Source organism: Aethalodelphis obliquidens, unplaced genomic scaffold (genome assembly GCF_003676395.1).
Source record: "Aethalodelphis obliquidens isolate GAN/ISIS:26980383/991018 unplaced genomic scaffold, ASM367639v1 scaffold46, whole genome shotgun sequence".
Lineage (NCBI taxonomy): Eukaryota > Metazoa > Chordata > Mammalia > Artiodactyla > Delphinidae > Aethalodelphis > Aethalodelphis obliquidens.
This window is the reverse complement of record NW_020837990.1, coordinates 3,422,310-3,445,837: the sequence shown is the minus strand read 5'-3', so window position 1 is coordinate 3,445,837 and position 23,528 is coordinate 3,422,310. Positions and strand designations below refer to the sequence as shown.

Below are 23,528 nucleotides of genomic sequence, written 5' to 3'. Positions count from 1 at the left end.
ACTTATGTATGAGACAGAAACAGACTCACAGACATAGAGAACAGACTTGTTGTTGCCAAGTAGCAGTGGGAGGGTTGGATTGGGAGTTTGGGACTAGCAGATGCAAACTATTATATATAGAATGGATAAACAACAAGGTCCTATTGTATAGCACAGGGAACTATACTCAATATCCTATAATAAACTATAGTGGAAAAAAAAATGAAAAAGAATATATATATATATATATATATATGTGTGTGTGTGTGTGTATAACTGAATCACTTTGCTGTATACCAGAAACTAACACAACTAACAATTCTAAATTGTTAGTAAACTAACAATTGTAAATCTAATGTAAACTAACAATTGTAAATCAACTATACTTCAATTTTAAAAAAAGAAAAAATAACAGCAACATAATCATTTGAAATAGCATAAAAATCAAATACCTAGGAATAAATTGAACAAAAGATGTATATAAAAGGATGTCATTATGACAAACAAAATTCAAGCTACAAAAAAAAAAAATTCAAGCTACAGGTTGGGAGAAGATACCTACAATACACACAACTGAAAAAGTATATATCCAGAATATAGAAAGATTGGCTACAAAGTAATTTTTTTAATGTAGACAATTCAGTAGGTAAATATAGGGGTGAAATGTCAGAAGAGGCACATCAAAAAAGCAGATATTCAAATGGCCAATAAACATGAAAACATTAGTCAATGAGGCAGTTTAAATTAAAACCAGTATCTGTGTAAAATACCATTACATACCCAAAGAATAGTTATAACTTAACAAACTGATAGTATCCCATATTGGGTACCACAAAAGAATCTGGAGCAACTGAAACTTTTATATGCTACTGTTTTTGGCACGAGAATAGACAAATGTATACCTCTGAAGGAAATATAAATTGCTACAAACATTGAAAACTTGTTTGACAGTAATGTACTCAAGCCAAACATATGTAAAATCTAAGATCCAGCTATTTACTCCTACAGATATACAAAACAGAAATGCATACCTACATGTATCAAAGATGTATGTAAGAAAGTCCTTGACAACATTATTTGTAAGAGTGCAAACTGAAAACAACCTAAATGTTTATCAACGGTGTAATGGATAAATAAATATGATATAGTCATACAATGGACTACTATGCAGAAAAGAAAATAAAGGATTGCTACACTGACAATTTGCATTAACCCACAAACATACTATCAAATAAACGACACAAAAGACAGAATAGGAACAGAATCATTCTAATCATGTAAACTTCAAAAACAGGCAAAACAAATCTATAATATTAGAAATCAGGATGGTGACTACCTTTGGTTAGGAAGGAATGTAACTCGGAGGGGGCATGAGGAGGGTTCTGGGGTGCTGGTAATGTCCTCTTTTTTATCTGGGTGATGGTAACGTGTGTGTTAATTTTGTGATCATTCCTCAAGATGTACATTTGTAGTTTGTATGTTTTCATCTGTATGTATGCTACATGTCAATAATAGTTTATTCTAAACAATGACAAGTGCTATAACTGAGGCATATAAGATATGCATGGTGTGTACTGAGGAAGACAGAAGGGAGTGACCTAAAAGGCATGTGTTATGAGTTGAATTGAGTTCCAAAAAAAGATAGGTGGAGTCCTAACTCCTAGTATTTCAGAATGTGACCTTATTTGGAAATAGGGTTGTTGTAGATAAATGTTAACTATTGATAAAATGAGGTCATGCTGGAGTAGGGTGGGTGCTTAATTCCATATGTCTGATGTCCTTAATAAGAAAAGGGGAACTGGGGCAGACACAAGAGAGAGCACCATGTAATACCAGAGACAGACAGTGGAGTGAGGCAACTGCAAGGCAAGCAACACCCAGGATTGATGGCCACCACCCGAAGCTAGGAAGAGGGAGCATGGCCCTGCCAGCACCTTGACTGTGGACTTCTAGCCTCCAGAACTGTCAGACAATAAACTTCTATTGTTTTAAGCCACCCAATGCGTGGTACTTTGTTAGGGCAGCCGTTGAAAATGAGTACAGTATGCATTAGTGTTCTATTTTTACATAGGAGGCAACTGAAGTTCTATGTCACTGAACTAGGGACCAGACTAAAAATTAGCTCTGGCATTTAAACTCCATCGGTGACAAGCAAAGCGGTGAGTAAATAAAAGATGTTTAGGGGAAAAAAAAACCAATCTCTCTGACATTTGGACCAGCCATTCCATGTTCTTTCCTTTACCCAACATTTTCTAAAGCAAAGATTTTGGAAATAGTCTTCTCAGTAGAGAAAAATGCCGGTAAATATAATGCCAGCCTCTTTCATCAGAAAAATGACTTTCCTTCTGTTTCTGATTATTTGGTGACCTAGGTATCTGGGTAAACTTTTTCATGAAAATATCTCTCCCCACCTCCCACCCCTCACCTCCAGCCCCAGGGGACTCCAAAGGAAAGAATCACACTCACAGGTGAGTACAGCAAAGGGAGGGAATCACTGGTGAGAATTTAGAACTGAAAGCCAGCTCTCAGGCCAAATCCTTGTCATCTTGGTGGTATTAAACACTTCAAAATGAGAGTTGAAATTAGAGTGATCTTGGATTAGCAGAATCCCCAGAAGCCTGACAGAAGCAAATTAAATTCCCCCATGGAGAAATTCATCTCAGACCTCAAAGAATTCCAACAGATAGAACTCACGCAGCCCTTCCTCCTTCTGCCTCGTTTCTAAAACGATGCTCAGCTTTAGCCACACTGTAGTCCCATTTTCTCATCCCAGAACATGCTACATGCTTTGATTTGTCACCCATTGCAGAGGCAGCTCCTCTGACCTTCTAGTCACATCTATCGCCTGACATGGGTGACTCCCATTTCTTAACTTGAGCTGTGAAGCTGCTTTGAGTTCCTTAGACTAAGTCAGTATTCCCTCTGTGCTCCAATTCTATTTAGTCAAAGTTTGTATTTACAATTCCGATTTCCTCAGGCCCCACCAGTCCACGGTTACGAACGCCAACACCTCAACATGAATAGTTCAAATGTCACAGATTATTTGCTCCTTTACCGTAGGTCTCACCCGAAGTCTCCCTTAGTTATTTCTGGGAACTTATGGGTGTGATGTTGTGTTCTGCTGTGGCCTGGCCTAGCAGGCGTTTGTTTCCCTAACACTTGCTTTTCCATGTCCGTGTGAATTGCCTTCCTCTCCTTTGCAGTCCTAAAACCACTACCTCTAACATCTTTTGTCTTTGGCTGAGGAGGTATTTAAGGTGAGGACTTTGGCCATTTTGGTGAGTTATTCAGATTTCCTGGGTCTCTCCCATGTGTACATGTTATTAAACTTTTGTTTGATTTTTCCCTGTTAATCTGTTTCACGTCACTTTAATTCTTAGACCAGCCAAAGGAACCTAGAAGGATAGAGGAAGGTCTCTTCCTTCGCAACAGCCTCATTTTATCACCTGGTTCTGAAGCAGCATTGCTTCCCTTCCCTGTAATTCACAGGGTTCTTTATGGATACTGCTCCTTCAACTACTACCTTGTTAAAAAACAAAATTCAACCTGGTAAATTTGAAGATCCAATTGGCTTATTAAACAATTCACGAATTTAGGCAGCATCTCATCTGGCCAGCTGAGAGATACTCACAGGAGTTGTGCAAAATGGAAGGTTTTTCCTTTGCTTATTTCTGAAAAAGAATTGTGTTTAGTGATTATTTTATTTTTTAATAAGTTTTTTAAAATATAAATTTATTTATTTGTTTTTATTTTTGGCTGTGTTGGGTCTTCGTTGCTGCGTGGGGGCTTTCTCTAGTTGTGACGAGGGGGGGCTACTCTTTGTTGTGGTGCACGGGCTTCTTGCAGTGGCTTCTCTTGTTGCGGAGCACGGGCTCTAGGTGCACAGGCTCAGTAGTTATGGCTCACGGGCTCTAGGTGCACAGGCTCAGTAGTTGTGGTGCAGGAGCTTAGTTGCCCTGCAGCATGTGGGATCTTCCCAGGCCAGGGATCAAACCCATGTCCCCTGCATTGGCAGGCGGATTCTTAACCACTGCACCACCTGGGAAGCCCCTATTTAGTGATTATTTTAGATGGTGATATTATAGCACTCATCCATGTGTAAATTATTTCACATAGGTAAGAGTTCTGACCTGTACCTATTATGGTTCTTATTGAAAACAAAACAGGATGTGCATTTCTGTCATGTTATGAATATATTTCTACTTTATTTTGAAACATTTGCCAAACTAATTACTATAACACTGTATAACATTAAAAATGTTCAAGGACTGCTTAGCGTTAGAAGCAGACTATATCTCAAAATTCTAAAACAGCAGTAAGTGTTGTTGCTTGTATAAAGATAAATGATAATTTTATTTATTTTACTTTTTTTTTTGCGGTATGCGGGCCTCTCACTGTTGTGGCCTCTCCCATTGTGGAGCACAGGCTCCGGATGCGCAGGTTCAGCGGTCATGGCTCACGGGCCCAGCCGCTCTGCGGCATGTGGGATCTTCCCAGACAGGGGCACGAACCCGTGTCCCCTGCATCGGCAGGCGGACTCTCAACCACTGCGCCACCAGGGAAGCCCAAATGATAATTTTTAGACTAATTTCCATAGTGCCCTGTTGGCATTGGCACTACTATTGTACCCTGCTGTATAATAAACAATCTTAGACATTTATCAACGGTTGATACAAATGTTAGTCCTGTCAAATACAAATTGGCAGGTGCCATCTACCTCTACAAGGATTAAATCAGGTGCTGCTGCAGCGGCTGACTTTCAATACCCCCCTGAAAGGAGTTCAGGGTGGAGAGCAGAAATGAGGCATTCTGTGCTCTGGGAAAAACTGGCAGAACAGATCTTCAGATAGATATTTTCAAGGAGATATTTCATGAGCCCGATACTTGTATCTCCTCATGTCTAGAAAAGCACTAAAATCCTTCATGGTCACATCTGCTCCTCATGACTAGCAGTACCATCACAAGACTAGCAGAAACTTTTTGCAAAAAAATATGTGCTTGTTTGCAGGTACTCCCGATTGACCAAAATCACATGTGTACTGACCTTCCCCCCTACCTCTCTGGAGCAGTTTCTCAGAGCTATCTGAGATGCTATCTCCCGGGCTATAGTCCTCATTTTGCCCCAAGTAAAACTTAACTCACAACTCTCACGTTGTGCATTTTTTTTAAGCCGGCAGTCCTTAACCACTTTTTATGTTTTAAATTTTTGAAATTCACGTGTAACTGCCATAACATAAAATAAACACTAGACTGTAAAAAACAACAAGAACAAAAAAACCAAAATGGAAGGTTTTTATAGGCAGAAAGAGGGTGGGACAAGGAAGTTAAAAGAGTGGGTTTTTTCAGGCAAGATGACCTTCCCTTAGGGGAAAAGGAAGGTGTGTTGGGGGCGGTGGGGGTCTTAGGCAGATTAGCTCACCAGTGCTGACCAAGAAATTCCAGACTGATTGGTTTAAAATTCCACTCCTGGGAAAGGCTGCAACAGGAATTCCTTCTTGGTTTGCAGTTTTAGGGCAAGTGACTCAACCTCGAGCCTTCTGGTTCTTTTGTAAAGAAACAAGAGCAAAGAGCATCTCTCACCACCCACATGGCAAGAAACCAATCTCTCTGACGATAGCCAATGAGAACCTAGCAGCTGCAAATGGTGGTGTGGGTGAGCTTAGAAGCAGAACTTTTGAGGTTGCTGACAGTCAACTGAGTGAGTTTGGAAGGGATCCTCCCCAAATACAGCCTTGAGATGACTGCAGCCCTGGCTGATACCTTGACTGTAACCTCTGAGAGATCCAGAGCCAGAGGCTCCAGCTAGGCTGCAACCAGATTCTCAACCCACAGAAATTGTGAAGCAAATGGTTATTCTTCCATGCCCTTATGTTTTGGGGTAATTTATTACAAAGTAATAGGTAACTATGACAGAAATGGAAACTCTTGACTTTAGCTGAACAAATATACTACCAGAATAAAGACTACATTTCTCAGCCTCCCTAATAGTTAGATGTGGTCATGTGACTGAGCTGTAGCCAACAGAATGTGAGAGTTAACGCGTGAAGTTTTTAGACGGGGTCTTTGAAAAGCTATGCATGCTTCATACCTTCTTTCCTATTTCTCTATTTAATACGCAGAAAGTTATGAAAATGACAGAGCTACAAGATGGAAAAGCCTAGATTCCTGAAGCACCATGTGGAGCAGGGCTACCCACTGACCAGGATCATCCATTTGACCTGTTACGTGAGTGAAAAATAAATTTCCATTGTGTCTCAGTCATTACAATTTGAGGGTTTATTTGCTACCATAGATAACTATGCTAATTTACACCTTTATGTGAAAGGAAAATAAACTTTTCTCTGGAGTAAATCGCTAATATTTTGGGTGTCTGTCACATGAAGCCTAGCCTACATCCTTATCAATACGTATACCTTAAGAATTTTATTTTTAACCTAAATATTTATTCCCCAGTCATTAAAGCCTTTCTTTTGAGTATGGTTCTTCTGACTGGAGTTCTAAGTAGTCTTTCTTGTAGAGACTGTACCTCTAGTGCTTTGCATTGGATTTCCAGTTTCATTTTGTTCAAAGTGGAGACAAATAAAGACTCTTGCAAAGCAGATTGAATGCAGACTACTACTAGATTTGAAGGCTGTTAAACAATTCTCTAGTCTACTCATCAGTGAATTCGGTACAGTTGCAGAATACAAAATTAATATACAGAAATCTGTTGCATCTCTATACACTAACAACAAACTATCAGAAAAAGAAATTAAGGAAACAATCCCATTTACAAGCACATCAAAAAGAATAAAACAGGGGCTTCCCTGGTGGCGCAGTGGTTGAGAGTCCGCCTGCCAATGCAGGGGACACGGGTTCGTGCCCTGGTCCGGGAAGATCCCACATGCCACAGAGCGGCTGGGCCCGTGAGCCATGGCTGCTGAGCCTGTGCGTACGGAGCCTGTGCTCCACAACGGGAGAGGCCACAACAGTGAGAGGCCCGCGTACCGCAAAAAAAAAAAAAGAATAAAACATCTAAGAATAAATCTAACTAATGAGGTAAAAGACCTGTACTTGGCAAACCATACAATGCTGATGAAAGAAATTGAAGATGACACAAACAGATGGAAAGATATACTGTGTTCATGGATTAGAAGAATTAATATTGTAGTATTAATAATACTACTCAAGGTAATCTACAAATTCAATGCAATCCCTATCAAAATACTAATGGCATTTTTCAAAGAACTAGAACAAATAATTTTAAAATTCGTGTGGAAACACAAAAGACCCCAAATAGCCAAAACAATCTTGAGAAAAAAGAACAGAGCTGGAGGTATCATGCTCCTTGACTTCAGGCTATACCACAAAGCTACAGTAATCAAAACCATATAATACTGGCACAAAAACAAACACATAGATCAATGGAACAGAATAGAGAGCCCAGAAATAAACCCACACACCAGTGGTCAATTAATACATGACAAAGGAGGAAAGAACATACAATGGAGGAAAGACGGCCTCTTCAATAAATGGTGCTGGGAAAACTGGACAGCTACATGTAACAGAATGAAATTAGAGCATTCTCAACACTATATACAAAAATAAACTCAAAATGGATTAAATCCCTAAATGTAAGACCAGAAACCATAAAACTCCTAGAAGAAAACATTGTTAGAACACTCTTTGACATAAATCGTAGCAATATTTTTTTGGATCTGTCTCCTAAGGCAAAGGAGACAAAAGCAGAAATAAACAAACGGGACCTAATTAAACTTAAAAGATTTTGCACAGCAAAGAAAACCATCAACAAAATGAAAAGAAAACCTCCTGAATGGGAGAAAATATTTGCAAATGATACAGCCAGTAAGGGGTTAATATACAAAATATATATACAGCTCAAACAACTCAATATCAAAAAACAAACAACCTGGTTAAAAAAAGAACAGAAGACCCTGAATAGACATTTTTCCCAAAAAGGCATACAGATGGCCAACAGGCACATGAAAAGATGCTTAACATTGCTAATCATCAGAGACATGCAAATCAAAACCACAGTGAGATAGCACCTCACACCTGTCAGAATGGCTATCATCAAAAAGACCACAAATAACAAATGTTGGCAAGGATGTAGAGAAAGGGAACACTTGTGCACTGGTGGCGGGAATGTAAATTGGTGCAGCCACTTGGAAACCAGTATGGAGGTTCCTCAAAAAACTAAAAATAGAACCACCATACCATCCAGCAATTCTACTCCTGGGTATAAATCTGAAGAAAACAAAAATACTAATTAGAAAAAATATATGTATCCCAATGTTCACAGAAGCATTATTTACAAGAGCCAAGATATGGAAGCAATCTAAGTGTCCATCAACAGATGAATGGATAAAGAAGATATGAAACACATACACACACACACAATGGAATACTACTCAGCCATAAAAAAAGAAATTTTCCCATTTGCAACAACATGGATGGATCTGAAGGGTATTATGCTTAATGAAATAAGTCAGAAAAAGACAAATATTATATGTTATCACTTATATATGGAATCTAAAAAATAAAACAAACTAGTGGATATCACAAAAAAGAAACAGACTGTTACAGGTAACAAACTAGTGGTCACCAATGGGGAGAAGAAAGAGGGGCAAGATAGTGGTATGGAATTAAGAGGTACAAACTACTATGTACAAAATAAAGAAGCTACAGGGATATATTGTACAGCACAGGTAATATAGCCAATATTTCTCATAACTTTAAATGGGGTATAATCTATAAAAATTTTGAATCGTCATGTTGTATACCTGAAGCTAATATAATAATATTGGGGCTCTTGCATGTTACCACTACACCAGCAGTGCTGATGTAAACCACTATAATATTATAAATCAACTGCATCTCAATTAAAAAAAAAAGAGTTGACACAAGGGTTAGAATTAGCAAACAAGAATATTAAAGTAGTCATTATAACTATAACAGACAGACACACACACACACACACACACAAAAGAAAGGTAAAGTAGAGACATGGAAGATAAACAGTGCTGCCCAACAGAATTTTCAATGATGATGGAAATGTTCGATTCCTACAGGATCCAGTATGATAGCCAAGAGCCACAAGTGGCCAGTGAGCCCTCGAAGTCTGCCTAGTGCAACTGAGGAAATGAATTTGTTATTTTTTAACTTATTTAAATTTAACCACACATAGCTAGCCTCTACCATATTTGACATCACAACACTAGAAGGTCTAGGAAAAAAATATTATCATAGGGAGGCTCTCAGGGGAGTAATGGTTCCTTTTCCTCTTAGATTAGGATGATTAAATCTTATCAAAACTAAGCTTGCACAACCAAAAGTAATCTTAATGTCACTGACTTTACTTCTTTACCAATCATTCTATCCATGTTTTTGTACTAAACAATTCTATACATATGCTTACTGCTGCTAATATTACTGTAATTGTTGTTGCTGCTGCTGTTCATCTTCCTTTACACCTTCTTCTTGGGCATAAGGGATACCACAGTGCAGAAATATGAGAAGCCATGGTACATATTATCCTAAGCATTCCAGAGCTTTCAATATGCTCTGCAGTAGTACTTCATAGAGCATTGAGTACAAAGGTCTTTTCTTAGCAGGCATGCAAGAAATGCTTTTGACAATAAAAATCTGAGAAGACAACATCTGAGAAAAAGATTGACTCAATAAGTAACTCTCTAGTTTCAGTTTCTAATTAGGCAAAACATTTCAGTAAAAAAACGAAATTGAGGTATGCTCTCCACTGTGGACAACAGAAGTCAGAGGGAAAAAAAACGTACAAGAATTGTCTTCCTAATATGATGAGATATTTCGATACACAGAAGATATATGTTCTGTGTATCTGATGCTAAAAATTATGAGGCAGTAGAATTCCTATTATGGGAGATAATTTTTTTAAGGTCTAAATTTAGTTAATTTTAGTATTAATTTCTTGTCAACAGTTCTGGGTTACTTATAAGTAATGTGATTCTATGCATATAATGTATTTATTTCTTTTTTAAATTGAAGTATAGTTGATGTACAATATTATATGTTATAGGTGTACAATATTGTGATTCGTGATTTTTAAAGGTTATACTTCATTTATAGTTATTAAAAATATTGACTATATTCCTTGCATTGTACAATACATCCTTGTAGCTTATTTTATACATAATAGTTTATACCTCTCAATCCCCTACATGGGAGATCATTTTTAAATATTTCATCAAAAAACCACTCTGGAATGTTTACCTTAACTATTAGTAAAGGAAACAGCAGTAGTACGATCAGAAAACCAACAAGTATTTTACTGAGGAGGGGGAGATAAATACTTAATATAAAATTTAAACATGCTTGGATAATGTGACGAAGACACTTCTAAAATTGAGAAGGAAATAAATATACAACAAAATGCACGTATGTTTAAAAATTTCTCTAGACTTTTATAACCACCTGACCCACACCCAATTCGATGTGTATTTTATTAGCATTCATCCTTATCTGGTCTTTCTGAAGCAGTCTTCTTAGTTTTCATAGAAACAACAATTCTTTTTCTTGGCAGACTCAAATTTTATCAATTCATGTAATTTAATTTCCCAACCTTTATAAATCTATTAATTTATGTAACATAATTTCCCAATCTTTCAAGAGAAGTCTGTTATTTTTTTTAATCTGAAGTTAATTCAAGTAAAGGGGATAAATATACTTGTAGACTAACCAACCACGCAGGCGAGCTTTACCCTACAGCAATCACAAATCTGGAAACTTTGTACTAGGTAAACACCTTTAAACCCCATTTTAATTTTCCCCAGAAATGAACATAAAAATCTTAATCTCAAAAATTAAAGGATGAAATAAGAACAATAACAAAGGAAACAAAAGTGAAGAAATGTGAATTAGAAAGTAATTTTACAATATATACAAATATCAAGCCATTATATTGTACATCTGAAACTAATATATGTTAATTTAAAAAAAGAAAGTAGGAGGCAAGCCACAGATATTTAAAACAATACTCATATAAAAGGTTTTCATGATTAGAGTCTAATAATTTCTCTCCTTACACTGCAGCACTTCAGATGATCCTATAAGGAAACAAATATTCTTTTCTAATGTTAGTCATCTCTCACTTTACGGGATTTTCTTCTATCTATCACTCTAGAGGGAACAAAATCAAAGGACTTTCTTCGGATTTTCTTCTGATGGTCAAATTCACTAGAACTGTGGTTCCCAAACTTTGTCAAACATGGGTATCAATCCAGGGTTTGTTAAACCCAGCTTCCTGGGGTCCTCCCAGAGTTTCTAATCTAGCAGGTCTGAGGTGGTTCCCAAGAACTTGTGTTTCCAGGAAACTCTAAATTTGTTGGACACTGCTGGCTGGACTTTGAGAACCACTCCTCTGAGACTTCCAGAAAGGTTTACTTACAAGTGTGACCACTGCAATTCATATTTAGAAAAGCTAACAACGACAAAAATAAAAACCACACACGCGCGCAGAAGCAAACCTCTAGGAATCTACAGATACTCCCGTTTAGTCTGCATAGATCTGCTTTATCTGTACTATGAAAAGGTTTCTGGCATTTCAACACCTACCTAAACTGGTTCAGCCAAATTCTAGCCATTCTGTGTTATAGAAAAGCGCAGGCTGGGGTTGAGAAATACGTATTACTAAGTTGTCTAACAAGTATTTGCGCCTCCTTCTCTTAAGTAGAAAATGCTTCCAACGTGTATTTCAAAAGAAGTATCATCTAGTTCCCTCAAGGCAGAGCAAGGATTGTTTGCATAAATAACGTAAACCTGCTCAGTACAAGACTTTGAGCTACACACACCAGCACCAGTGAAAAAGCAAAGAAACAAATACAACCCGAAACTCCACCCTCCACCACCTTAGTACCTAAATCAGGTCCTCTCTTCCCTTCAGTTCCTGGGCACGAAAGGGGGCGTGTCGGAGCGCGCGGCGCCCACGTGACCGCTGAGAGCCCCTCGCGGCCAAGTCACGCGATCTGCCGTCATATCGGCTTATGCCGCCGGCCTCTGATTGGTTGGCGGCGCCGGTCGCCCCGAGCGTGGGGTCAGGCTACGCCCTTCCAGACCTGCCTGCTTGCTGACAGACGCGGTCCGGTAGCTGGAGCAGCCGGGGCACCGCAGGAACCGAATCGTCAGCCGGCAGCGGACCCTTTCTAGGTAGGGATGACAGGGGGGCGGGGAAAGGAGGGAATACACCTGAGCTGGAAGCGAGAGAAGAGGAGGAAAAGGGGGTGGAGAGACTAAGGCAAGACCCAGGTGGGGAAGTTGAGAGTGCGTCTGCCCCCTTCTTCAGCTTCCCGCAGGCGTTCGTTGACTGCCTCCTAGATGTAAGGCACTAGGCTGACTCTGGGGTTCTGTCTGCGAAACTTGACCTGAGGACTCCTGCGCTGACGGTTAGCAGAGACGGTTAGCAGAGAGACGGTTAGCAGAGACAGACGCCAGGTAGCCGGATGTCCTGAAAACAACCGGCTAGGCGGCGGCTGTGATGGGGAGCGTGCGGGACGCAGGGCACGCGCGCTGGCCGGGGCTGGCGGGAGGCTGGTTGTCGCCAGAGACCTCCAGATTAGGGGCCTCTGCCCGGACAGAGGGGGGGTATGTCAGGGCACAGGGAGAGGTGAAAGAAACAGACATGTGGATGGGCGTGAAAAATATGAAATGTTTGATATTGGCTATTGGAGATCTCTTATCCAAGGCAAGTTTGTCCACTGAACACTAATAAAGCATTCTGCGACGGATTTCCCTCTGTTCTTGAGGGGATTTTTTTTTTTTCTTTCAAGCAGCAAAGGAATTAAGTTGAAGCAAGCGCCAGTTACTGCAGTGTAATTAGGACGGAGGGACAACAATCCGCGGTTTGAGAAGACAAGAAGGAAAGGGAAATAATCTATTAGTTTAGCATCCTAATAGGAAGAATCGTGTCTGCTAGCATCCCTGTGTAACAGCAGAGCAAATTTGGAGGTGGTATAGGAGGTAGTTTCCAAACTGGGAAGTTTGTGGTAGCCAAACCACCTGTCTTTATATCACCTGTAGGTGATAACAACTTTATAACTACCTGTAGGCTACCTGTCTTTATATCACCATTGATTTTTTTTCTTTTCAAGTTTCTAATGATAAGCACCTAAAACTAAATACATGACCCTTGCTCTTTTACAGAGTGCTTTCCCATTCATTATGTAATATAATTAACATGGGATAATCAAAATTCCCCATCTGCATGCCTACACCTAGATATTACAATGTAGTAGCTAGGAGAACAGGCTCTGGAATATACATCCCAGCTGTTACTTGTTATTTGTTATTGTTACATTAGTTAACAACTTATTTAAATATTCCTGCCTTCATTTTCCCTATCTTTAAAATGGGGGTTATAGAAGTATCTACCTCATATAGTTGTGAGAATCAAGCGAGGTGATACATAAAAAGTGCTTTTTAAGTAATACCTGGTTTTCAATAAATGTTAGCTATTATACTAACAGTATATTATCTATACTTTTAAAGTAAAGCAGAATGACTCAAGTCATTTTAAGCCTAATTGTGTTTTGTTGATAACTATGTTTTAAGAAAAGGTTTCTTTGTTTCAGCCAAAGTAAAATAAAGTAAGTTTCTATTTGTTAGGGGTACTTAACTTAGGGTCTGTAGAGCCCCTGACTTTAGTGGATATAAACCCCTTAAAATTATATGCAAAATGGGCTTCCCTGGTGACGCAGTGGTTGAGAATCCACCTGCCAATGCAGGGGACACAGGTTCGAGCCTTGGTCCCAGAAGATCCCACATGCCGTGGAGCAACTAAGCCCATGTGCCATAACTGCTGAGCCTGCGCTCTAGAGCCCACGAGCCACAACTACTGAGCCCACGCGCCTCAACTACTGAAGCCTGCGTGCTCTAGGGCCTGCGTGCCGCAACTACTAAGCCCACATGCTGCAACTACTGAAGCCGGTGCACTTAGAGCCCGTGCTCCACAACCACAACAAGAGAAGCCACCACAATGCAAAACCCGAGCACTGCAACAAAGAGTAGCCCCCGCTCACCGCAACCAGAGAAAGCCCACGCGCAGCAACGAAGACCCAATGCAGCCAAAAAATTACAAATTAAAAAAAAAAATTCTGTGCAGAAGTATGTGAGTTTGTAGAGTCACTGAGAATTTAAAAATTTAAGGAGCTGAAGAGATAACTAATGAAGAAGCAGTAGAACTTGGTTCAAGTCCATGGATTTTGCAACCAGCCAGGGAGTGACTGAATCCCTTCTCCAGCATTTATTTACTTGATGACTCTGGGAATTTTCTGTGTCCAGCTTTCTTATAAGACAAGAATAATACTAGCACCTGACTTTTAGGGTATATCTTGAGAGGATTAAATGAGTTAATATTTACAATACCTCATATACAGTAAATATTGATATTAGAAATGAACAGTTATTTCTTTAAAACATCAAATGACATCTGTTTCTACTGTAGGTTAAAGTGATTTGGGCCCAGCTTTGGTTCCTGTAACAGTAGTAATAATAGCTCCTATTTGTTGATGAGCTTCCCCGTGTCAGATAGTACCACACCGCTATGTACTTCGTCTCTAAATCTTAGAACAATTCTGTAAAGTAGATATGCTTTCTCCATTTCTCAGATGTGGGTTTGAATATAAACTTCAAAATTGAATTGCAGTTTTGAGATCGTAATTGTTAGTGAATTCAAACTTTTTTTATGTTAGATGTCAGAAATGACAGCAATATATTTGTGAATACCTAATTACTACATCCCACAAATAGAATTAATTGAAACCAAAATCTGAAAACACTTAACAACAGGTTTCACCTCACAGTATCTCAACTGCCTCCAGATGGACGGAGGTTCATTCCCTCCTCCCTTCTAGGTGCTGGTTTACTGTCACAGCAGTTATGTGCAGGGCATATGCAAATCAACACAACTCGCATGGTCTTCAGTTAAAAGCAAAATTAAAGAGTTTTTTTATAATTAAGGACTGAGATCGTATTAAAGTTTTCACTTACATCGGATATTAAAGGTTGAATAAAGAAGATTCATGGTTAACGTTTGAGTTATTTTTGGCTACACGGTGCTGTCTCAAATACTATATGGAATTATGGCTGTTGGCACTATAGGTAACATGCAAGACTAGTTCACCAACTCTTACCAACCTTTAGTGGTATAGCAATATTCTTTTGAATTGTTGGGTGGTTCTTCATTGTTTATGTTTCTGGTATTACTTTATGTACTTAACCTGCTGCTCCCTCCTTTATGGCTTCAACTGTTGCGATACTACTAGGCTCCCTTTTGAACTTCAGATTCATATTTGCATGTAGTCTACTGCTTTCGCCTAGGAGCCCAGATGAGCCACAGCAAGTAGACTTAAGACCCAAACTAGGGACTTCCCTGGTGGCACAGTGGTTAAGAATCCACCTGCCAATGCATGGGACACGGGTTCGAGCCCTGGTCAGGGAAGATCCCACAGGCTGCGGAGCAACTAAGCCCGTGCTCCACCACTGCTGAGCCCACGTGCCACAACTGTTGAAGCCCACGCAGCTGGAGCCCCTGCTCCACAACAGGAGAAGCCACCGCAATGAGAAGCCCGTGCACCGCAATGAAGAGTAGCCCCTGCTCCCCGCAACTAAAGAAAGCCCGCGCGCAGCAACGAAGACCCAACTCAGCCAAAATAAATTAATTAATGAAAATTTTTTTTAAAAGACCCAAACTGAACCCATCATTCCTCGCACCCCCAAAGTCCCTGTTGCACCCAAAAGTCTGCTAGCTCCACAGTATTCCCAATTTTTTTTTTTTTTTTTTTTTTTTGCTGTACACGGGCCTCTCACTGTTGTGGCCTCTCCCGTTGCGGAGCACAGGCTCTGGACGCGCAGGATCAGCGGCCATGGCTCACGGGCCCAGCCGCTCTGCGGCATGTGGGATCTTCCCGGACCGGGGCGCGAACCCGTGTCCTCTGCACCGGCAGGCGGACTCTCAACCACAGCGCCACCAGGGAAGCCCCAGTATTCCCAATTTTGATTATCATAGCATCACCATCCATTCAGGCAAGGTAAAATCTCACAATCAACATAGATTTCTTTCTTTTTTTTTTAATTGAAGTATAGTTGATTTACAGTGTTTTGTTAGTTTCTGGTGTACAGCAAAGTGATTTAGTCATACATATGTATATTCTTTTTCATATTCTTTTCCATTATGGTTTATTACAGGATATTGAATATAGTTCCCTGTGCTATACAGTAGGAGCTTGTTGTTTATCCGTTCTATATATAATAGTTTGCATCTGCTAGTACCAAATTCCCACTAGATTTTTTTCTTCTTTCACACTCCAGTATCTAATCAGTTATCAAGTCCCATGGGTTATCTTACTTGCCAAGTCTCTGATGAATGTGTCTATTCTCACAGCTATTGCCTGAGGTCAGGCGGTCATCTTCTCTAGGTTAGTCTACCTCAGGAGCAACCTAGTCTCCCTGCTTCTCATCAGTATGATATATTCCTAATGGGCCACATCCCTTGAACCATGAATGGACCATGACCTTTCCATGGCTTTGCAGTTGCTATTTCTACTTGAAATAGCTATTCCTAACCTTTTTTTTTTCCTTCTGGTAATGTTCTTCAAAGCCCAAATCAAAATTCTTCACTATACAGCCTTCTGTTGTAAGCTGAGGTAGTTGTGTTGTCTTTTCTGATTTCACACAATTTGCATATATATACCTTTATTATAGCACTTGTCATATTGATGTAACTATTCATTTCTGTAGTTGCCTAACCTTGAACGTGGATTTAGACTATATCTTTTTAACCTTTGTATGCTCATCACCTAGTGCAGTGCTTTATACTTAATTGTTGTTTGAGTGAATTAGCAATATATGATGAAGGATGTATGTCAATATCTGCATTAGTTGATTAAAAATTTCTTTCTATGTCAATGTGAGAAAAAATGCTTGCAACTCATATCACAAACAAGGGGCTAAACACCCTAATAAATAAAGAGCTTCTAGAATTTGATTTTAAGAGACTAAAAACCCAGTGGCAATTTTCAGACTGGTTTTTTGTTGTTGTTGTTGTTCAAAAGTTTTAATTATAGATGAGAGGTGTTTGGAATACAGGACACATTTCCCACTACAAACAGTGCAGTGAAGAAGGAGAAAGTAGATCATAAATGATAGAGTCAGTGGTCAGCTCACAGAAGCTGACCATGAAGTTGTTGAACTAGATTCAGGATCATGAATATAGAATCGACTAAAGTTTTTCAAAGTTTAAGCATCTGGAACAGGAGTTGGCAAACTTTCCTTTTAGAGAGCTAGATAATAAACGTTTTCGGCTTTGTGAGCCATGCTGTCTATTGCTGTGACTCAGCCCTGACTTCGTAGTACAGAGAAGCAGCCATAGACAGCATAGACACATCTGGACATAGCTGTGTTCAAACAAAGCTTCTTTACAGAAACAGGCCCTGGGTTCGGCCCGTGGGCCACAGTTTGCCAGCCCCTGACTGGGGTGGGGAGGAGAGGGAGGTGAGGAATAAATGTATTCTATTTGTCACTGCCAAGAATACATCTCCCTTTGTTCTGTCAATGAGAGTTAGGGTTAGTCACCAGAATAGATAGTCCCTGACTTCTTTGGTTACAGTCACAGAATAGATACCTTTTAGGGAATTCATCTTAAGTCTCAGCATTGAAGCAAAAATCTCTGAAATATGAGTCCTTTTAGGAGGAAGATGCTGCTGAAACTTGCAGCTGAAGGAGTAAACCATTTGCCTGAGTACCTAGTGCCCTGTGTTCCACATCTTTACTATTTGCCATGTTTACTCTTACCATGTCCTATGGCAGTAGGACATAGTGGAAGAGAACACTAAGGTGCAATTAGATCTGGACTTATGCCACCTTTCAGCTTGACCTTGGAGAAGAAACTTCATGGGCCTCAGTTTCTCTAACTGAACTTCAGTGTCGCTATGTATTATATCAAGAGACTGAACTTGAGATGACATTGAAGATCCTGCTGGCTCTAGAGATGTCATTTAGTGAATTCTGGTAGCAGCAGACTTGTACTACATATACTTATGAAGGCAGGAACTTCATATGTAGTTTTTCTGAAAGTTTTTTGCTTTGAGAAATGTCAACATGGGTAAATAATTGTTGTACATGTTTATCCTTTAGGGGCTAAGATGGATCTTGTACTCAATGCTGCAGATTATTATTTTTTTACACCATACATATATCCAGCCACGTGGCCAGAGGACAGTATCTTCCGACAAGCTGTCAGTCTCCTGATTATAACAAATCTCGGTGCTTATATCCTTTATTTCTTATTCGCAACGCTGAGTTATTATTTTGTCTATGATCATTCATTAATGAAACACCCACAATTTTTAAAGGTAAGTGATTTTCTTACCTATTTTTTAATTATTACAGTAAAAATAACAATATGTATTTGTGAGATTTTCAGATTAAACTGTTTTAATCTTTTTAGAGTTTCTGAAAACAGCCCCAAATGGGTTAGATATTTTTGGAAAGGCTAATCCCCTCTCTCTTTTCTTTAATTTAATTTAAACAGGTAAGTTGTAATTTTTTTAAAGTTTTTTTTGAGGTGTTTTTTTTTTAATTTATTTATTTTTGGCTGCATTGGGTCTTCGTTGCTGTGCACAGGCTTTCTCTAGTTGCGGTGAACGGGGGCTACTGTTAGTTGTGGTGGGCTGGCTTCTCATTGTGGTGGCTTCTCTTGTTGCGGAGCACAGGCTCTAGGTGCGCGGGCTTCAGTAGTTGTGGCACACGGGCTCAGTAGTTGTGGCTTGCGGGCTCTAGAGCTCAGGCTCAGTAGTTGTGGCACACGGGCTTAGTTGCTCCGCGGCGTGTGGGATCTTCCCAGACCAGGGCTCGAACCCGTGTCCCCTGCATTGGCAGGTGGATTCTTAACCACTGCGCCACCAGGGAAGCCCCTACTTTTTTTTTCTTTTTTTTTTTTAACTGTAGGCCTGGTCTTGCTAGATACATAGATGAGAATTTCTTTGCTGATAGTGATGAATAAATAAATGTATACATTTGTGTAATTGTTTTGATATTTGACTTTCACAAACTGAAATATGCTTTTACTATGTATATATTTTTTGACCAGATAATCCAAACTCAGTAAATTCAGACTTGTTTACAATCACTTTTCTATTTCAGTTATTTGTATTTGTCAGTCACTACAAGGACTGAAAAAAAATAGAGAGGGTTGAGTATGAAAGTTAATTATGAAAGAACTGATTATTCTGTAAATAGAACTTTGGAATAGAGATTTTGTGGGAAGGAAAAAAAGTTTCAGAATTTAAAATATTTGTTGCATTTGCTTCATACAAAAGAAATGTTTTTCTTACACACCCACGCCCACATAGTAACACTTCAGTAGAAGCAATTTGGAGGTAAGCTCCTTCATATAAAAGAGATTTTAAAAATCCAATCCAGAACAATTTTATGCTAGTTTTGTTTACCATAGATTTTATGGTTTGTAAATATTGGAAACTTCATTTTCAGAACCAAGTCTATCGAGAGATTATGCATTCTGTCCAGTCAATGCCATGGATAAGCCTCCCCACGGTCTCAGTGTTCCTGCTAGAGGTGAGAGGTTACAGCAAACTGTATGACAGCATAGAGGAGTTTCCAGACGGTGAGTGTATAGTGTAAATGTCTGGAACAGATGGGTTTCTCTAAAGAACCAAATCTGCTTCTTTAAAGTCTTTGTTGTAGATGAAATTGTGCCCAGGGGAAGATTGGCATGATCAGAGCTAGAGCCTTGAATTTGTTTCCTATTATCTTTATTGAATTCAAACATCTGAAAAAAAAGCTCAAGTAGTACATGATATTTATAAAAAATCAGAAAACACCGATTTTTTTAAAAAATCCATCATTCTGCTACCTGGAAACTGTAACTCTTTTGATGTATATTCTTTCTCTTTTCTATGCCTGTAGTACTTCGTTATTTACATTACAGAATTGAAACCCTTACTATGCATACTGGTTTGAACTCTGATTTTTTTCTCTTAGCAGTGTTTATGCCCATATTTTCATGTCAATAAATATTGACGTTATACAGTATATATTTATAGTATTGCATTGTATAGATATCCATAGTTTATTTAAATGATCCGTAATTTTTAGACCTTTAGGTTGTTCTTGGTTTTCTATTATAAACAGTACTACAGTGACTAAACTAAAATTTTGTGAAATTCTGGAATTATTTCATCAAGATACATTTCTAGTATCTAGTATTAGAAAGTAAGAATCATAGTTAACGTTTATTTTTGATATGTACCAGCTTCAGTTCTAAGCTTTTCACGTGTTACCAATCCATTTTATTCTATTAACTCTATGAGGTAGGCACTATTACGATGCTCCTTTTATAGGTGAGTAAATTAAGTGTACAGAGAATTTCAGTAACTTGCCAAGCTCACTTAACAAATAAGTGGTGGATCTGGGACTGGAATCCAAGCTTGCTGGTGTCAGCAAGTAAGAGGTTTGTTATTTAAAGGAGGGAACAAAAATTACACACCAGTGTGCTGAATTAGCTCAGCCTTGGAAAGTGGATCAAAATATGAATAAAAATAAAAGGAGAGAGGGCATTCTAGATGGTTTGAGTAAAAGTATAGAGGTAAGACTTTGAAGATGTTGGGAGGATATTGAGTGAACCAGCCTGGTTAGTACACGAGCATATGAGATTGGAAAGATCAGAAGGGGTTGGGTTATGGAGTAAATGCTAGGCTTACAGCATTTCAAGGGAAAATAAAATTCTAAGCAGGGGAGTTAATATGTAAAGATACGTTTTATGATGATTAATATGAAGAAAAAATAAATAGCATTATTCTCCAGCATTTAAATGATAAAGATGCCATAGGGGTTTACTCTTTCTGTTTCATAAATATCCTCATAGTTTAATGAAGAAATATTGTAGGTGGGACGCTTCAAGTTTTTATGAGAGGGAACTGAGCAGATCCCAGAGAGTCAAGGGAGATGGAGGTTGTGATGTACTGAATTAACCAAAGCAGATAGTTTACAGGGTTTATGTCTAGGATCAAATTTCGTCGTCTTAGATGGACATGTCAAAAGTAAGCTCTGATCCTGGGCGCTGAATCTTGATTCTGCCGTCTCCTGTTGTGTCTTGTAGGCTGGCTTCGATTCGTTGCTAGTGTACTGTCCTTTCTCTTTTTCACTGACATGCTGATCTACTGGATTCACAGAGGCCTTCATCATAGACTTGTGTATAAGGTAATAAGGTCGGGTAATTTGTAGGGGAAGAGAGAAAATGCACATTTCAGCAATGTGTAATTATAAATCCTGTCTCTATTTTCAAGAATTTCCCCTAACTTATTAAATACCTAAGTAGCCTTAGCCATGACAAGTACAAGGTACATTTTGTTTGTATCCTTCTTCATGGGTCTGGAGGGGCTGTGTTAAAATCTTACTGTCTTGGGGTAAAGAAGGGGAGGGAATTTTATAAAGTAATTTGCTAAATTCAAAGGGACTTTTTTAGTTAGGTCATTTCTCACACCATGAGCATGAAAAGCTAAGTCAGTTGTTGCACTGGGTAAAGTCTGTGGCATTAATGTGGTCTTCTTTTCTTCTGTAGCACTTACACAAACCTCATCATATCTGGAAGATTCCAACTCCATTTGCAAGTCATGCTTTTCATCCTCTGGATGGCTTCCTTCAGGGTCTACCTTACCACATATACCCGTTTATCTTCCCATTACACAAGGTAGTTTATTTAGGTTTGTACGTCTTGGTCAATATCTGGACAATTTCTATTCATGATGGTGATTTTCGTGTTCCCCATATCTTCAGGCCATTTATTAATGGCTCAGCTCATCATACAGACCACCACATGCTCTTTGACTATAACTATGGACAGTATTTCACATTGTGGGATAGGATTGGAGGCTCATTCAAAAATCCCTCCTCCTTTGAAGGGAACGGACCACTTAATTATGTGAAGAGGATGACAGAAGAAAACCGCAACAGCCATGCAGTAAGTGGTTGTAAAAATGAAAAATTATTCAATGGAGAGTTTAAAAAAACTGAGTAGATTATTGCCCAATTATTAAATATTTTTAATCAAGGAAAATAATCTACAGCCAGGACGCATAGCAAGTGAACAGTATCATTTGAAAATCAGTATTGTGGGTACAGGTGAGGAACGACCATAATGGTAGAACAAGGGAACATGCCGTGAACACCATGACTTTAACATCGTGCTCAAAATACTGAATGTTGGTCTAAGGGAGAAGCTGTGTCTTTCCAGCCAGTAGATCTGTAATTTGTATAGCCTCAACAACAGTTTTTTAAAAGGTAGAGGATAAATTATTGAGGGGACTAGGTTATGTCCTTTTGCCTTAATTCATCCATATTCATTAAGTAAAATTCATTGTGCTTGATGGTATCAAGACTAAACACCATAACAAAGAAGTACTAATATGAAGATGATTCCTTGTTTCAGGAATGATTAAGTACTCAGAATTGGTATGATAACAACTACTTGTACTTTGTTGAAGTGGAAAAATCAGTGTGAAAAAATATCGTGATATAATGTATTAGTAGCTCAGTGACCTGATTAATAGCAGGTGTTATAAGATTATTGTCTTCCTACACATAGAAAACTTATTCTCTGGAGACATTGTCAACTGTTACGTTTTACTGATGAACAAATAAATTGGAATTTTAGAAAATATTAATACTACCATGATTTAATCCAGATCTGGGATTATTTAAAGATTTTGATGGTTATTGTTTTCAACCATTATTTAATAAGTGTAAAATTATATGACCCTGATTATATTTAGAAAGGGAAATTTGATGCCCAAAGAATATATTAGACACCACTGGTTTTTTAATTAAATTGATGCACTGCACTTTTGGTATGTTTCAAAGTTACAATCCTGTGATTTTCTATAAAAGGAAATAATTGCCAAATATTTAGGCCTATCACTGAAGACTAGTTTTGAAATCTTATTTCCCCTCCTCCTCCTTCATTTTTCCCCACTCCCTCTGCAAAAAGATTTAACAAATACTTTCATAAAGAAATGTCATGTGTTGTAACATAAATATGTTGGGAAAACATGGTTTCCAAAGGCATTCTCTAAGCTGTTTATGTAAAATCAATAAAAGTTGAGTATGGCTATTATTAAAGTGTATCAGTTAAGTAATGTAACAGCACAAAGTATTCTTTACAAATTTTATGTCAATCTGAAACCATAGAAATGATGTGGGTTGTCAGAACTTTTAGAATATCTCCAAATGTTTAATATCAAGGGGAGAAAGAGAGGAGGGAGTATCACTGTCTTTTTATATTTTACATCTTTTGTTAGATTTGAGTGTTTTAGCAAGAGACCAGTCCTAAAAGTTAATGCTTGGAATCCAGAAGAAAATGTTGTTTCTGTTTGAGTTCCTGTTACAGTGTTGCTTTACTAAAACATACCAGTATACCAGTTAGTATTTTGTAACTGGTTCAGTGCAGCTAAGTGCTTTTCACTAATCCCCGTGGTCCCTGTGCTCCACTCTGCCCAAGAGAAAGA

General features: G+C 38.6%; 1 protein-coding gene and 1 long non-coding RNA gene across 4 annotated transcripts in view; one reads left to right on the top strand and one right to left on the bottom strand.

The window, feature by feature from the left end:
* Positions 1-11,923, bottom strand: part of LOC113607048 (uncharacterized) — a 92,562-nt gene extending 80,639 nt beyond the window's left edge. For all 3 annotated transcript variants that reach the window (XR_003427792.1, XR_003427793.1, XR_003427790.1), the window contains exon 1: positions 11,870-11,923. This is a non-coding gene — a long non-coding RNA (uncharacterized LOC113607048). The remainder of the gene's footprint in view (positions 1-11,869) is intronic.
* Positions 11,924-12,033: 110 nt separating this feature from the next.
* On the top strand, positions 12,034-23,137 carry SC5D (sterol-C5-desaturase). Its single transcript, XM_027082009.1, has 5 exons — positions 12,034-12,159; positions 18,142-18,359; positions 19,498-19,630; positions 21,125-21,225; positions 21,587-23,137. The coding sequence occupies exons 2-5, from the start codon at positions 18,150-18,152 to the stop codon at positions 22,040-22,042; spliced, it is 900 nt and encodes a 299-aa protein (XP_026937810.1). The 5' UTR covers positions 12,034-12,159; positions 18,142-18,149; the 3' UTR covers positions 22,043-23,137.
* The last annotated feature ends 391 nt before the right edge of the window (positions 23,138-23,528 follow it).

Coding starts and splice junctions, on each gene's coding strand:
- SC5D (XM_027082009.1), top strand. CDS start 18,150: ATGGATCTTGTACTCAATGCTGCAGATTATTATTTTTTTACACCATAC. Junction 19,631..21,124: donor CATAGAGGAGTTTCCAGACG/GTGAGTGTATAG, acceptor TGTGTCTTGTAG/GCTGGCTTCGATTCGTTGCT. Junction 21,226..21,586: donor ATCATAGACTTGTGTATAAG/GTAATAAGGTCG, acceptor TTTCTTCTGTAG/CACTTACACAAACCTCATCA.